General features: G+C 44.2%; 1 protein-coding gene across 1 annotated transcript in view; it reads right to left on the bottom strand.

Moving 5' to 3' along the window:
- Nucleotides 1-15,811, bottom strand: part of wwc3 (WWC family member 3) — a 166,401-nt gene that overhangs the window by 53,087 nt on the left and 97,503 nt on the right. The window contains exons 3-5 of the mRNA XM_055644886.1: nucleotides 14,260-14,463; nucleotides 9,044-9,120; nucleotides 2,999-3,078 (exon numbers count right to left, since the gene is read on the bottom strand). Of these exons, the coding sequence (XP_055500861.1) occupies nucleotides 2,999-3,078; nucleotides 9,044-9,120; nucleotides 14,260-14,463 (361 nt within the window). The remainder of the gene's footprint in view (nucleotides 1-2,998; nucleotides 3,079-9,043; nucleotides 9,121-14,259; nucleotides 14,464-15,811) is intronic.

Below are 15,811 nucleotides of genomic sequence, written 5' to 3'. Positions count from 1 at the left end.
ATGTCTCTTACAGTAATTACAGTATATGCAGTAAATACATAATTGTATCTGATCTCACCAGCTCCTCTGGCAGTATGTTCCAGATATCAACACTGTATTTGGAAATTGAAAAAAAACTTACCACTGAGATCTCTTTTAAATCTCCATTCTATCGTCTTTTAATGTTTTTAACAAATTTTGACTATCTACTCTCTCTACGCTTTTCATAATCATAAATGCATGTCTTGTCACTCCTCTGTCACTTTCGCTCCAGTGAAAACAAGCCCCATCTATATAATCTCTCCCCGCTACCTGGTCATCCAATCCAGTCAATGTCCAGTGAATCTTCTGTGTACGCACTCCAACGCCACAGAGGCGAGCTCCAAAAGTACTTCCCGAGCAGTAAAGCACTTTGGAATAGAGGTCATCAGAGATCTATATAAATGCAAGCATATTTTTGCTGGAGATTTGATCATATGATATTTGATCACTTTGATCAGTTGCCACCTCTCAAATTATGACTCCCTGCATCGTATCTCCTCACTGCTTCCCAAATGTCCAAGCTTCTACTCGACTTGAATGTCTCAAGAGAGGGAAACTTGAGGTATGAGAAGGTACAAAGAACAAATGAATGGAAGGTATGAAAAGAACAAATCAAAGCCGCCACCGAAGATCAAGGAAAGGTGGAGCCCACAATGGTCTATTGTTGTTTGTGGAAGAGATGATGACGAGGGGATCCGAACAGTGAAACTAAGCAGGACGACAGTGAAACTAGTGGGACGACTCGGGTGAGGGAGGGACAGAGAGGAAATACAAGGGTTACTTGAAATTAGGGAATGTCTCATTTCCATCCAGTCCTGAATATTTGTTTTCTCATTTAAAGTATGCTGAACAACACAATTCATAAATCAAAGAATGGAAATATTTGATGCAATGTTTAAATGAAAACAGCCTCTGTGCTATTTCTACAACACACCCTGCAATGAGAAAACACCAAGTATTTTCCACTGATTCAACAAAACACTATTGATAAGAGTTCTGACTAAAGTCTTTGTGATTTTCATTTAAATAATAGAATGTTATAAATATCATCAATAAAAACAAACCAAAGCTAATATAATTCATAGACTCCTAAACTCTTTCACTGAAGCCATCTTTCAGGGAGTTGAGTGTCCAAGAGAAACAAAGCCACCAGTGTCTTTGGAAAACACAATAGACAGCAATGCACATCCCACGCTAACATGAACTCTCCCTCACTGTGGTTTATTGTCCTCTCTTCCCCCTGTATGGCCTCCCTCAGAGTGAGCAGTGCCCAAAGTAGACCATGGGTATGGAGTGGTGTGCAGCACACAGTGAGTGCAATGCAACTTGCATTTAAATACTGGTGTTTCTGAGGAATCAGTGTGAGTGGTTGTAAATCTCACTGAGGGAAGATTTTTTGGCACTGCACTGAAGTTATTTTTTGGCCATAGTTTCACTCTGGGCATAGTGTGCTCACACATTATGAACCTAAGAACTATGAAATCTCACCTAAAACCAGAAGACATTGGGAGTGAGCACAGACATCAGGAACCCTGCACAGAATTATTTCATTCTCAGTTTTCAGCATCACAAAGCCTGTGTTTTGTTTGCAGTTTGACAGAATGAATTTCTAACCCAGTGGGTTATTTTAAGTGGTAAAAGGGGTCAGCAGAAGAATTTGACTCTGATGAAGTCTGCTATTCTAATGTCTCTCCAAAGATGGTTGCAACGGGTGAGGGAGGGATAACGAGAGAGGGAATGCCGGGGTTGTAAGCAGCCCAAGCTGTTTCGTTGAACACCTTCGCTCAGTCCGCCTGAACCTACTTGATCTCCCAGTTGCTAAACACTTTAATTCTCCTTCCCATTCCCACACAGACCTTTTTTGTCCTAGGTCTCCTCCATTGTCAGAGTGAGGCTAAATGCAAATTGGAGGAACAGTACCTCATATTTCGCTTGGGCAGTATACAGCCCAGTGGTATGAATATTGATTTATCTAACTTCAAGTAACCCCGGCATTCCCTCTCTCTCCCTATCCCTCCCCCACCCAAGTCGCACCAGCTTCTCATTTTCACTCAACAAACATTAACAATGGTTTGTCTCATTTATCATCATTACTTTTTTAAATATCTTTCATTCATTATTTTTTATCTCTCTACATCATCGTCTATGTCTCTCATTTCCCTTATCCCTAACCAGTCTGAAGAAGAGTCTCGACCCAAAACATCACCCATTCCTTCTCTCCAGAGATGCTGCCTGTCCTGCTGAGTGTTACTCTAACTTTTTGTGTCTATCTTCGGTTTAAACCAGTATCTGCAGTCCCTTACTAAACATTACAGAGATGACAGGGATGGCAGAAATGTCACCTATTATTCCTTTTGGTAAATAACCTGTCTGTAGAAATATTTGGCACTATTCAGTGCCAGCATCTTAAAAACAGAAATTTGTACCAGCCTCTTTACTCACTGGAGACAAGAAAGTGTTTGTATTAAAATTAACATCAGCAGACTCCCTCAGACTGAAAAGTACCGCCAGTTTTAGGTTAGTTGTAACGGCAAATCAGAACTACTGCTGGCGGGAAGGGTATAGTTGTAATATTACAACATGTTAGACGGATGGTTAATCAATATGCAAGGGACAAACAATGGAGATCATCTCAAATCATACAAAGGAAATTCAATTTTACGACAATAGTGAAAAATATTTTCTGGCAACTATATCATCAGCGATTAATATGATTTCCAAGTGATGTTAAGAAAAAAAAGGAACAATTATACTTGTGACAATGTTGTTCTGTGCTTCCAAATATTCATCCTTTCGATACATTGAGGTCCTATTTGCATTTTAATGATAGTCAATTGTAGAAGAACTACGTCCAATCTTCGTTCGGTCGCACATGACCACGGGATTTTATTTTTATTTTTAAACGGAGCGCGATTTGAAAATAAAATGCATCTTTCAAAAAATATTTGTTATAACTCCAGTTAAGTACCACACTTACTCTTGTAAAGTCTCCACGCCTTTCTCCTTGCATTGCAACTCTTGTTTCATCTGTGCCAGCTCCCTTTTCAATCTGGAAACCTAAAAGCAAATAAAGTAATTTCCATTAAACGCTACCAGATTTGGAGAACTTACTGAGTAATCATGCTCATTGCATCATACGGAATGGAATCGAGCCCTTCAGCTCGTTCGTGCCTATGCTGACTATCAAGTGCCGTTTATACTAATCCCATTTCTATTCTCCAACTCCCCTTAGAGCCTGCCATCCTCTTGCACACTATGTGGGTGCAGTTTACTGCCACCACACAACCCGCCACCCTCATACATCTTTGGAATGTGAGCAAAAAACAGCCAACTTCATAATTTTTGGGATGCGAGTAAAAAACAGCCACTTTCATTCATCTTTGGGATATCAAAAACCATCAGTTTAATTTCGGCCATAGCAATCAAAACATTCTGCAGCCTAACAAGCAAATCGTGACAACTATTCCAGTGCTCGAGTTTCACTGTTACCCCAATGTAGTGCAACAGCATTCATTCGTAGTGACAAAGAATATGTCAAAACTGTTCAGCAAAGATTCTTGGCTGCATTAACTGAACAAAAAAAGAGTTTGGGTGATCTTGAGTAAGTTAGATAATTTAGTTGGCTTTATTTGTCCAGATTCCACAAGTTTCTGCCAGTAAAGGGTGCTGGCAGCTTTCCAACTGATATTGGGTGGGGCAGAGTAATATGTCCACTGGCACCCAGACAATGTTCCTTCTAACAAGAAGTTGACATTGCAAGCATTGTGAATTGTATCTTTGGCACAGATTACATAACCGGATTGCCCCTTGTTGGTAACTTTAGTTTTCCAAACTCCTTGATTAGGTTACATTCACAACAAACTATGGATGTGTGGTAGGAAATAATGCAGGGTTAACTGGAGGTAGAGTTGAAGATGGTTGGGGAGGTAGGAGGAGGGTTAAAATATTGGTATTAGGCAAGAGCCAACACGGGGGCCAGTGATGGAGAAATGGAAGATATAGTTGCAATAACCTAGAGAGATCAAAATCTTATTAGAGTCTTAACTTAGAGAGCAAACTGTGCAACTCAATAAAGGAAGTTGGGAAGAAATTCTTTAACATTTAATACTTCTGCATGTTTAACCAGCCTGATGAATTAGCAATAATAAGACGAAAAACAAATTACCCCAAAGGAACTTAAAATTTTACTGGCACCACTCTAATTCAGCAAATGGCAATATGTCAGGCCAGTAAATCAGCAACATTCCTCCGGAAATCAGCCAGTAGAAATGTATTAATTAGTCAATAACCTTGAACCAAGTTACTTGAACGAGAGTGAGAGGTGGAGGTGTATCAGCATTAGTTTAAGATGTCACATTACTTTAAAAATTTAGCAAAATTATGCCATCCAGAATTGCAAATAAACTTTTTAAAAGATGCTCATGGTATTCTCTCATCCTTGGAAAAACCACCTTTAACAGAGGGCCCATCTGTGGAGGTACACTATTCATAGAAGGACCAACAAAGTACTGAGTTTATTCCACCCAGATCTTTGAAAAATCAATCCAATTTGGTTCCGATGAGCAAACCTTTCCCTCAGCTCTGCTAATTTCTAAGCCTGAATTTTGTAATATAGTATCCATCAGCTTCCACCATCCTTGCCTTTTGCATAATCCATATCACAATTTTAAACAATCTACCTCATCTCATCTCTTAAACCTGAGCACGTTAGTTACTGACCACTTTCATGGGACAAAAAATTTGGGGTCATGTTAATATATAATATAAAGGACTTTCTATTGGATCCAGCAAGCCATTAGGAAAGATGCTATCTCCCTCAAGGGATGGAGATGAGGGTGGAGAGGTGGAAGGGGTCGACACCACATGGAAACTGCCCATTTGGCCCAGTGAGTCCACGCCCACCATCGATTACCCATTCACACCAGTTTTATGTTAGCCCAGTTTTGCATCCACTCCCTACACACTAGGGCACTTTTATTTTTATTTTTTTACAGAGGCCAAAATAACCTACAAACCCACACGGTTTTGGGATGTGGGAGAAAACCACAGAATCCAGAGGAAACCAATAAGATCATAGGGAGTGTTTAAGAGGGAACTGCAGATGCTGGAGAATCGAAGGTTACACAGAAAAGCTGGAGAAACTCAGCGGGTGCAGCAGCATCTATGGAGCGAAGGAAATAGGCAACGTTTCGGGCCGAAACCCTTCTTCAGACTGATCAGGGGTGGGGGTGGGTGGGGACAAGAAAGGGAAAAGGAGGAGTAGCCGGAAGGCTGGAGGAGGGGAGGAGACAGCAGGGGAGCTGAGGAAGGGGAGGAGACAGCAAGGACTAACAGAATTGGGAGAAGTCGATGTTCATGCCCCCGGGGTGCAGACTCCCCAAACGGAATATGAGGTGCTGTTCCTCCAATTTCCGGTGCTGCTCGCTGTGGCCATGGAGGAGACCCAGGACAGAGAGGTCGGAGGCGGAGTGGGAGGGGGAGTTGAAGTGCTGAGCCACCGGGAGGTCAGCTAGGTTATTGCGGACCGAGCGGAGGTGTTCGGCGAAACGATCGCCCAACCTCCGCTTGGTCTCACCGATATAGATCTGCTGACATCTAGAGCAGCGGACGCAATAGATGAGGTTGGAAGAGATGCAGGTAAACCTCTGTCGCACCTGGAACGATTGCTTGGGTCCCTGAACGGAGTTGAGGGGGGAGGTAAAGGGACAAGTGTTGCATCTCCTGCGGCCGCAAGGGAAAGTGCCCGGGGAGGGGGTGGACCGAGAGGGAAGGGAAGAATTGACAAGGGAGTTATGGAGGGAGCGGTCTTTGCGGGAGGCAGATATGGGGGGAGATGGGAAGATGTGGCTAGTAGTGGGGTCACGTTGGAGGTGGCGAAACTGACGGAGGATTATTTTTTGTATGTGATGGCTGGTGGGGTGGAAGGTGAGGACTAGGGGGACTCGGCCCTTGTTGCGAGTGCGGGGATGGGGAGAGAGAGCAGTGTTGCGGGGTATGGAAGAGACCCTGGTGCGAGCCTCATTTATGGTGGAGGAGGGGAACCCCCGTTCCCTGAATAGTGAGGACATTTCAGATGTCCTGGTGTGGAACGCCTCATCCGTGGAGCAGATGCGGCGTAGACGGAGGAATTGGGAGTAGGGGATGGAGTCCTTACAGGAAGCAGGGTGGGAAGAAGTGTAGTCCAGATAGCCATGGGAGTCAGTGGGTTTATAGTGTATGTCGGTTAGAAGTCTATCACCTGCAATGGAGATAGTGAGGTCAAGGAATGGTAGGGAAGTGTCGGAGATTGTCCAGGTGTATTTCAGTGCCGGGTGGAAATTAGTGGTGAAGTGGATGAAGTCAGTCAGTTGTGTGCGGGTGCAGGAGGTGGCACCGAAGCAGTCGTCGATGTAGCGGAGGTAGAGGTTGGGGATGGGGCCCTGGTATGTATTGAACAAGGATTGCTCGACGTAACCTACAAATAGGCAGGCATAGCTGGGGCCCATGCGTGTGCCCATAGCTACGCCTTGTATTTGGAGGAAGTGGGAGGAGTCGAACTCGAAGTTATTGAGGGTAAGGACCAGCTCCGCTAGGCGGAGGAGAGTGTCAGTGGCTGGGTATGGGTTTGCTCTCTGGTCGAGGAAGAACCGGAGGGCTGTGAGACCATCGTGGTGGGGGATGGAGGTGTATAGTGATTGGACGTCCGTGGTGGGGATAAGGGGGTGAGGGCCTAGAGAATTGAATGCGCGGAGACGACGGAGAGTGTCTGAGGTGTCTTGGACATAGGTAGGGAGGGATTTAACCAAGGGTGATAGGATGGAGTCAAGGTATTTGGAAATGAGGAGGGTGGGGCACGAACAGGCGGAGTGAACTGGGTCTTCCGGGACAATCAGGTTTGTGGATTTTAGGGAGAAGGTAAAATCGGGCTGTGCGGGGCTGGGGAACTATGAGGTTGGAGGCTGGTCGGGTAGGGCATTGGAGTGGATGAAGTTGGTGATGGTGCTGGAGATGGTGGCCTGGTGCTCGTCAGTGGGGTCATGGTCCAGGGGTAAGTAGGAGGAGGTGTCCGATAGTTGGCGCGTGGCCTCAGCTTTGTAGAGATCGGCGCGCCAGACTACCACGGCACCTCCCTTGTCAGCGGGTTTGATAACCAAATCTGGGTTGTTGCGGAGTGAGTCGATGGCAGAGCGTTCCTGTGGTGAGAGATTGGAGTGAGACAGGGGAGTGGAGAAGTTGAGGCGGTTGATGTCGCGACGGCAGTTATTGATAAAAAGTTCTAAAGCCGGAAATTGGCCACGAGGGGGGGTCCACGAGGAGGGGGTGCGTTGGAGACGGGAAAAGGGGTCATCAGTGGGGGGCGAGGACTCCTTCCCATGGAAGTGCGCTGTGAGGCGGAGGCGACGGTAGAAGCGCACTTCCATGGGATCATAGGGAGAATATGCAAACTCCACACAGACAGCACCCGATGTCAGGATCGATCCTGAGTCACTGGTTTTGTGAGACAGCAGCACTACCAGCTGCACCACCATCCATCTTGGATCCATGTCTCTTTGGAGAAAAGGAATAGGTGACGTTTCAGGTATGAAGAAGGGTCTTGACCCAAATGTTAACTTTTCTTTTTCTCCAGAGATGCTGCCTGACCAGCTGAGTTACTGCAGCTTTTTGTGTCCATCTTTGTCACCTCCCACCTTGTCGGCTGCACTCTGCATGCTGTTATTCACGCAGTCCGACTGATAAGCTTTACGATTATTTTGGGATGGATAGAAATTACTCACTAAACCTGGAACTTTTCACTATAAATGAGCAGAAACATGGGCCTAGAAATTTGATCAAATCCACATGCAAGTTATGGTGGAAGTCTTGTTAAAATTGTAAGATTTATGAGAAATAATTATTAAAATTATGGCATGATTCCCATTTTTGAAAATACACTGCAGTTTCTGCATCTCAAACCAGGTAACTGCTGTATTTGGCTTCACAGTTCCCTTTGTTAAGCTTGACATGTAACTTTCACCCTGTCAATACTATTTGCTTTTTCATCAGAGAGAACTGGACCATGTGATTGTCCACCTTTTTTTTTAATGTATTTTATATATGGAAGCTTATTACTCATAAAACAATACACCACTTTATACTGTTCACCCAACACCAATCAATTTTCATTCTTCCCTAGGCACCTGTAATGTTGCTGCAAGCGAGTGTTTCATTGTACCTGTACCTCGTAGTACTGTGTATAAACAATTGACTTGACTTGAACCAACATTACAGACTGTTCCTATTGATATGAAGCAGATATTTCCAGCTTAATTCTGTAACCCTTTATTTCATTCACCAGTTTTTGTAAAGGAGTGTACCAAATTAAATCAAGATACAAAACTACATTCACCTTGTGAAAAGAATGCCGTTAAGTTAAACTATCCCAGCTTTACAAACTCATCTTCTGCTTCCAAATGTGACTTATTTTCACTTTGTTTTGCCATACATCAGCAACCCTTTTGCAATGTCACCATACCTTCTTCTTTCCTACCACCGCCTTGCTCTTCCATAGCTCTGTCACTGCTCAAATGCTCTTTTCCTCCACAATCTTCACTCCTGACTTTGGAACTATTATTCCATTTTTCTCTCTACGGATGCTGCATGAATTGTCGAGTAACAGCAATTTCTACTTTTATTTCAGTCTTCCACAATCCATGGTGGGTTGGTTTCAATTTACTAACACACTTTGGCTTTAATTTGCCATTTCTTCCATTTGTTCCGTAATCTGTTCTTCCATCATAAATCCCAGCAATTTGTAGCAGGAGGATGCCAAGTGATCCATCTAGTGAACTGACAAGAATCCTCCTCTTACCTCTAAAAACTGAGGTAAACAGTGCGGTTCTAGTCCAATTATTTGCAGTATCACTAAATATATGGTGAAAATATGTAGCAAAGATAAAGATTATAAAACTTTAACCTTCTCTAAGCAGTTCCACAGATTTGACACGAGAGGTCAGAGACAGTGCGATTGGTTTACTACCATAACCACATTCAGCCACTCACTTACCCCTTCTCTTCGACTTGCAATTTCTGCTTTGATCTGGTCAGGATCATACTTTGTGTTGGAGGATGAACTTGAATACACTGTTTAAAAAAAAATCAGCAATATGAAATTAATGAACACATGAAGTTCCAACAACCTGAAAAAAAAATCAAACATAAATCAGAGCTTTGGGAAAGCTTAACCAGTTCTTAGGGAATGTGTCAAGTTGACTGGAGGACGAATGGGAGAAATGGCCAATTACACAACAGATCCAAAGAATATCACAGCTACCGGGTGCGAAGACCAAATGACTTACAAGGTGAAAGTGATCAAGGCAGTGAGAGAGCTGTTTACATGGAGAGGTAGCTGGGAAGGTGGAGGTTCAGGGAAAGCCATGCTGATGGGTGCAGGTGGGAAAATGGTCATGACTCATCTGACCGCTAATCTGGCTCTACCATTGCAAAGCTGCACAATAACATAACAGAGGTCTTCTATTAAAAGGCAACCAAGAACACCTTGTCTTGCACAGCATCCGTAGTTGTAGCTCTACAATATTTTAAGTATTGGTGCTTTAAAAAAAAATATTCCGCCACAATATAATTTTCTCCGGAGATCTCTGCATGACTTAGAGGTTTCGGAAATGAAATTCCTGTATCAGTTTAAACAAGTCAGGTGCGACTAGATTAATGTAAGCATATAGTTTGTGCATCAACATTAATCGGGGTAGAAAATCTTTTATCTTTATACCATCTGGCCTATACACGACTCCTTAACTGCTCCACCAGAATAAACAAATACCTCAGATTACAGATTTCACTAGCACAGTAGAGGAACCTCAACATACAACTAAAATGGTTTGAGCAGATACTCCCACTGTTCACTTCTCAAAGCATCTAGGGAGAGGCAACACATTCTGGCCATACCAACAACACCCACATAAATTAGAATTAAGATTTCTTCAGCTCAGTTCCACATCAATGATAAAGAATGAACAACATTTTTTTGAGAACACATTCTCATCCACGTCATGGAGAGGTGTCTGATGGAATGTTCATAAAACGGTGAGAATGGAAGCTTAAAAGTGGATGTAAATGCTCTGCCTTCTGCCTCACATCTACTGAAACCTGACATGAGCAACATCAAACCACTGAGTCGCTTGGGTAGCTTACAAGCCAATGGTATGAACATTGAATTCCCCAATTTTAGGTAACTAACAAATAACCCTTCGTTTGTTGCCCATTCTTCCCTGTGCCCCACTTGAATATGCACCCATTTTTCCCCACTATCCCGCCCCCTTTCCACCTATATCCATTCTTCTAGCTTCATATTTCATACTTCTCTACTTATTTCACGACCTTCTTTTCATCTCTGGCATTTGTCCACCCATTTGCCAATCAAACCACCCCTACCTGTATCCACCTATCACTTGTTGACCTTTTCCAGTCTTCCAGCATTTTCCACCTATTATAATCGGTCTGAAGAAGGATCCCAACCCAAAACGTCACCTTACCATGTGCTCTAGAGATGCTGCCTGACCTGCTGGGTTACACCAGCAATTTGTGTCTCTTTTTCTGTAAACTAGCATCTGCAGTTTCTTGTGTCAAAATCAAAGCATACCTGGACTGCTAGCAAATAAATTAATGAGAGGCGGTGTAAGTGGGAGTACTGCCTGTCCGTAGTTTGTATAGCTACACCATTCCAAATGCACCTTTGCATTACGTAAAGCAAGGGTCGGCAAACTATTCTGCCAAGGGGCCAGGACATATGTCTGTGAACGTATGGCGGGCAACATCTATCACGTGTACACATGGATCCCACCCCTTCGAGGACACCACCCAGAGCACTGAGCTCAAATATCACACTCACTCGTCCCCGGCCTACTGACAACCCCAATCCCGACAGTGAAGCCCAGACACAGAAGGTGCTTTGCACAGGAAGCGGTACAGTCAAATCACCTTCCAGGTACCGGAGGTAGACAAAAAATGCTGGAGAAACTCAATCCAGCATTTTTTTCTACCATCGATTTTTCCAGCATCTGCAGTTCTTTCTTAAACATTCCAGGTACCAGAGATGATGGAAGTCTGTGGGCTGGATGATTGAGGAAAAAAAAAAATACGCCTGTGGGCCGGATGATTTTGGGTTACGTGCCGGATTAAGCCCGGGGGCCGGAGGTTGCCGACCCCTGATGTAAAGTGTAACGAGAGCACCACCTGACCGAAAGCGACCTTCTTCAAAATGAAGGGATTAGATTGCTTTCACGGCCTTCTTCTTTGATTTGCACAGGTTATGGAGGAAAAATGATCACAATCTCAGGTCGTACCAAAGCCAGATTAGGTGCCAGAAACTGTTTCTTTTCCAGAGTATAAAGAGGCCAGTGGAGGAGGCAGCCATCTCAGAAAGTGGATGCAGATTCCCCCAAGCTGGAGTGAAACCGGTTTAAGTCAAATCTCGGATACAGATCACCTCATGAGACGTAGACATTGTTTGATGATATTTCAGACCAGATGGGCCTCTCTCCTCAGCTTTGATTATCTACTGGGAGGATCACACAGGAATTGCCCACATTTATCCCCCATACTAAAAATAGAGAATACTGGAGATAACCAGTGGGTCAGGCAGCACCTGTGGAATGACTTTAGAGATACTGCACGGAAACAGTCCTTTGGCCCACCAGGTCCAAGCCAACCAGCAATCACTGATACTATCCTATACACTCGGGGCAATTTAACAACTTCCAATGCCAATTAACCTACAAACCTGTACGTACTTGGATTGTGGGGGGGAAACAGGATTACCCGGAGAAAACCCAAGCGGTCACAGGCAGAACGTGCAAACACCGTACAGTCAGCACCCACAGTCTGGATCAAACCCGGGTCTCTGTAAGGCAGCAACTCTAACACTGTGCTGCCCAATGTATCATTGCAAAAAAAAAACTCAATGTGAGAAACAGTTACCCTTTCAGATCAACGTCCTTTCTCCAAATTTTAGTTCTGACTACTGAACCGCCGTGGTTTATCTAGCTTTCTGCTTCTCGCTGGTAACGACACTGCACTAGATAGGTTGGGGAATGGGCTGCGATCCAACTGGCATCATGTCTGCATGGAACAAACAAAGTGGATGGACCAGATGACATTTAACATCACTGGCATCCACCGTCATCGCCTCCCAATTCACTGCCAGGGGTGTGCATCTGTGATTACAATGAGCAGCAAATCAAAGCAATTGAGAAAGCAATGGCAGAAGTGGTGGCGCTGCCCCTGCAGCTGCGGCTCGCCTGCAGTCCCTTTGTTTTTTTCTTTTTTTTTGTTTTCTTGTCCCGTTGTTACAGTTTTATTTTCAGTTTATTTTAGTTGTGTATGTATGGGGGGGGAGAAACTTCTTGTCTTGTCGTATCCCCCGTCTCCGTCTGCGCTGAGGCCTAATGGCGGAGCTGGCGGCATCCAACTGGGACCGACCTCGAGGCTCCGGAGGCAGAGCCAGCCAGGACTTATCAATGCGAGGCTGGCCGACTTCAGGGCTGTGGCGGCGTTGACCCGACTCACTGTGATGGATGTTAAATCTGTATTTATTGTGTGTTTTGGTGTTCTATTCTATGTTAAGGCTGCAAGACCCGAAATTTTGTTCAGACTGAAAAGTCTGAGTGACAATAAAGGATACTTGATACTTGGGAAGCTGTCACAATTAATCCATTGATCACACTTTTTTTTAAAGCAAACATCAAAAAGCTAGGACTTCAGGTCTAAAAGATGGGGACAGACACAGACAGGCATGGAGGGACATAGGGAAGTATGGAGGGAGGCGGGCTGCGCAGGAGGCAGGCAAGCAGGGAGGTAGGGAGGGAAGCATAGAGGGATGGAGGAAGGCAGGCAGGGATGGAGGCAGGGGAGGAAGGGAGACAAGCAACGCAGGAAGGAGACAGAGGGAAAAGGCAAATGCGTGAATGAAGATGAGAAATGGCTAAATCTGTCTAATAAAGTAAAATTGAATCCTTATAGCTAAACGTACAATTTTAACAAGGAACTGCAGATGCTGGAAAAATCGAAGGTAGACAAAAATGCTGGAGAAACTCAGCGGGTGAGGCAGCGTCTCAGTGAGGTGATGCTGCCTCACCCGCTGAGTTTCTTGTACAATTTTAAGATTGTCACGGTGAAATCCAGTCAAACCTAGTCCCCCTATCTTCCCTGTGTATTACATGACTATAGATAGATAGGAGCAGAGCCTGCAATGTGGAGCAGTCCTGCAGCATTAGAATGCACTGCGAGGAAAATACTTTGGAAACAAAGGCCACAAGTTACTGGCACTAAAATGGCTACATTGTTACCTTTTAGTGCCAATCTGAACTTGCTGAGCCTAGATTGTGTTTCTGTTTGTGCAGTAATCCTCAACATTCCAGCTTGCTACCATTGTAGAGTTGAACAATTCCCATTCCCAGAAACTCCCCAGAGTAAAAACGCAACTAATAAAATGCCAACAGATAAGAGAAGAAAAACATGTGGAGATGATGGAATGGCTAGTAGGGGATGGGTGGTGTAGGAAGAGAGTGTGTATAATTAGCTCAAACTACTAATCCATAAATGTAAACACCCAGACACAGGCCATTTTGAATCCATATTCAGGGCAGTGGATTCTGCCTTTAGCTTAAAGGTACAGTGAACTTTGATGATGTTTGATGTTGGGGCTAATGTAGCTGGGACATGTTGGCCATTGTGGGCAAGTTGGGCTGCTGTTTCCGTACTGTATCACTCTATGACTATGACTCTATTATGTGTAGGAAGGAACTGCAGACGCTGGTTTACACCGAAGATAGACACAAAATACTAGAGTAACTCAACAAGACGAGCAGCATCTCTGGAGAGAAGAAATGGGTGACGTTTTGGGTCAGGATCGTGCTTCAAACTGAGTCAGGGGGAGAGGGAGAATAGAGATATGGAAGGGTAAGGTGTGAAAAGGACAGATCAAAGCAAATGCTGATCAAGGAAATGTAGAATGGTTCATTGTTAACTAAGGGGAAGTGAAAACAAGGCATGCCATCAGCAAAATTAATCAGGAGCACATTGAAACTAATCGGATAATGAGGGTGGGGGAGGGACGGTGAGAGAGAGTGAGGGAAAGCAAGGGTTACTTGAAGTTAGAGACTTTGAAGTTAGAGACTTTGAAGTTAGAGACCTTTGATAACACGTGAAACTAACATTTATTGCTAAAGATAGTGGGTGCCACTTATACCAGTGGAAAGTACTCACTGCTGACGTAGGAGATGCTGTCATTTTCGCACAGGTCATGCAGTTGCTGGTACTCTTCCTGAGCGAGCTCCAGCCGCTGCTTTTTCACCTGGTAGATCTCTTTCTTGGCATTCAGAGCCTCCTGGGCTACCACCAAGTATTCCTTCAACATGCGCTCTTGCTCCCGCCGCCATTGTGCCCTGGGATCCTCGATCTGCGTCACCTCTGCAAAACACAATTTTGTCAGTGAAGAAATCTGAAGGTCACACATCTGACATTAAAGCACAATAGAAATGGCACCCTGGTGCAGCAGGTAGAGCTGCTGCATCATGGCTGCACCGACACAGCTTTGATCCTGCTGTATGTGTGGAGTTTACACATTCTCCCCGTGACCACGTGGCTTTCCACTGGTGCTCCGGGTTCTTCCCATGTCCCAAAGACTTGCGGGTTGCTCGGTAAACTGTAAATCGGTTGTAGTGTGGATGGGTGCAAGAATAATCTGGGGGAGTTAATGTACATCTCAGAGAGAGTAGGTTCCAAGGAAATCAGTGAGGTTAAGGAATAGATGGGATAGCACAGATTTGATGGGCCAAATGGCTTCTACTATGCCGCAGGTTTAGACGGCAAACAACAGATCAGAGTACTTCTTCCTTCCCCCTTGTCCAACCTAGATCAGGCAGCAGAGGGGATTCTGCTGAAGAAACGTAGGAAACACGTAGGAAACGTGCTTCCTCCTCTTCATCACAAATATTTAAAGGATGGTGGACAACAAAATAACATTCATTTTGCTGAACTATGTTAGGTACTGCTCATGGACAAATATTTAAAGAAATTTGCTACCTGCATAAATAAATCAAGGTTTTTAACATACCCTGCGTAGGTGCATAAACCAATTCCTCAAGGATTCATTGTCAGTCAGTAAAAAAAAACCCAGAACCTTTAACCCAACAACACCACAACTTCTCAAGAATAACAGAGTGACAATAATTAAGGGTCATGCCACATTACAAGAAGAAAAGAACCCTACTGCAGGTAAATAAACAGATACTGCATGGTCTCCTATTCTCATCATGAGTGGAATGAGCATCACAAACTTGAACTCATACAGGAGCAAGCAAGACCACAGTTAAACATGTCAAATTGTTCATGGTTGTGTCAAATTATAAATGAGAGAACCTCACGTTTTAGTTTTTACACCTGGAGAGTGTTCAATACTAAACAGCTGCATACGCTATTGAGCTGGTCTTTGGGGAGAGTGAGGGAGGTGAGGCAAGGGATGAATGTACGACTAAAAGCCTCAGGCAGAATTCTGATCTCATTCTCTGTCTGGCAGCAAGAGAATGCAGACGCTCTGTATCATTTTGGGCACGTGCAGCTGGGAGGACTGCACTGAAATGAGTCAAAAGTCTAGCATGTATGATATGTATAGATTCAACTTAACCGTGGGAGGAAAAGGCACGGAATTATTAGCTTTACACTCCCATTGATGAAGCCACGTGCAACATATAAAACGGGATGAATAGATCGTTCTTGGAACGTGCATTCAGGAATAGAGATCAAAGATGGCTGCAAT

The sequence above is a fragment of the Leucoraja erinacea genome, chromosome 13 (assembly GCF_028641065.1).
Source record: "Leucoraja erinacea ecotype New England chromosome 13, Leri_hhj_1, whole genome shotgun sequence".
Classification (NCBI taxonomy): Eukaryota; Metazoa; Chordata; class Chondrichthyes; order Rajiformes; family Rajidae; genus Leucoraja; species Leucoraja erinaceus.
The sequence above is the reverse complement of the archived record's forward strand: the minus strand, read 5'-3'. Positions and strand labels throughout refer to the sequence as shown.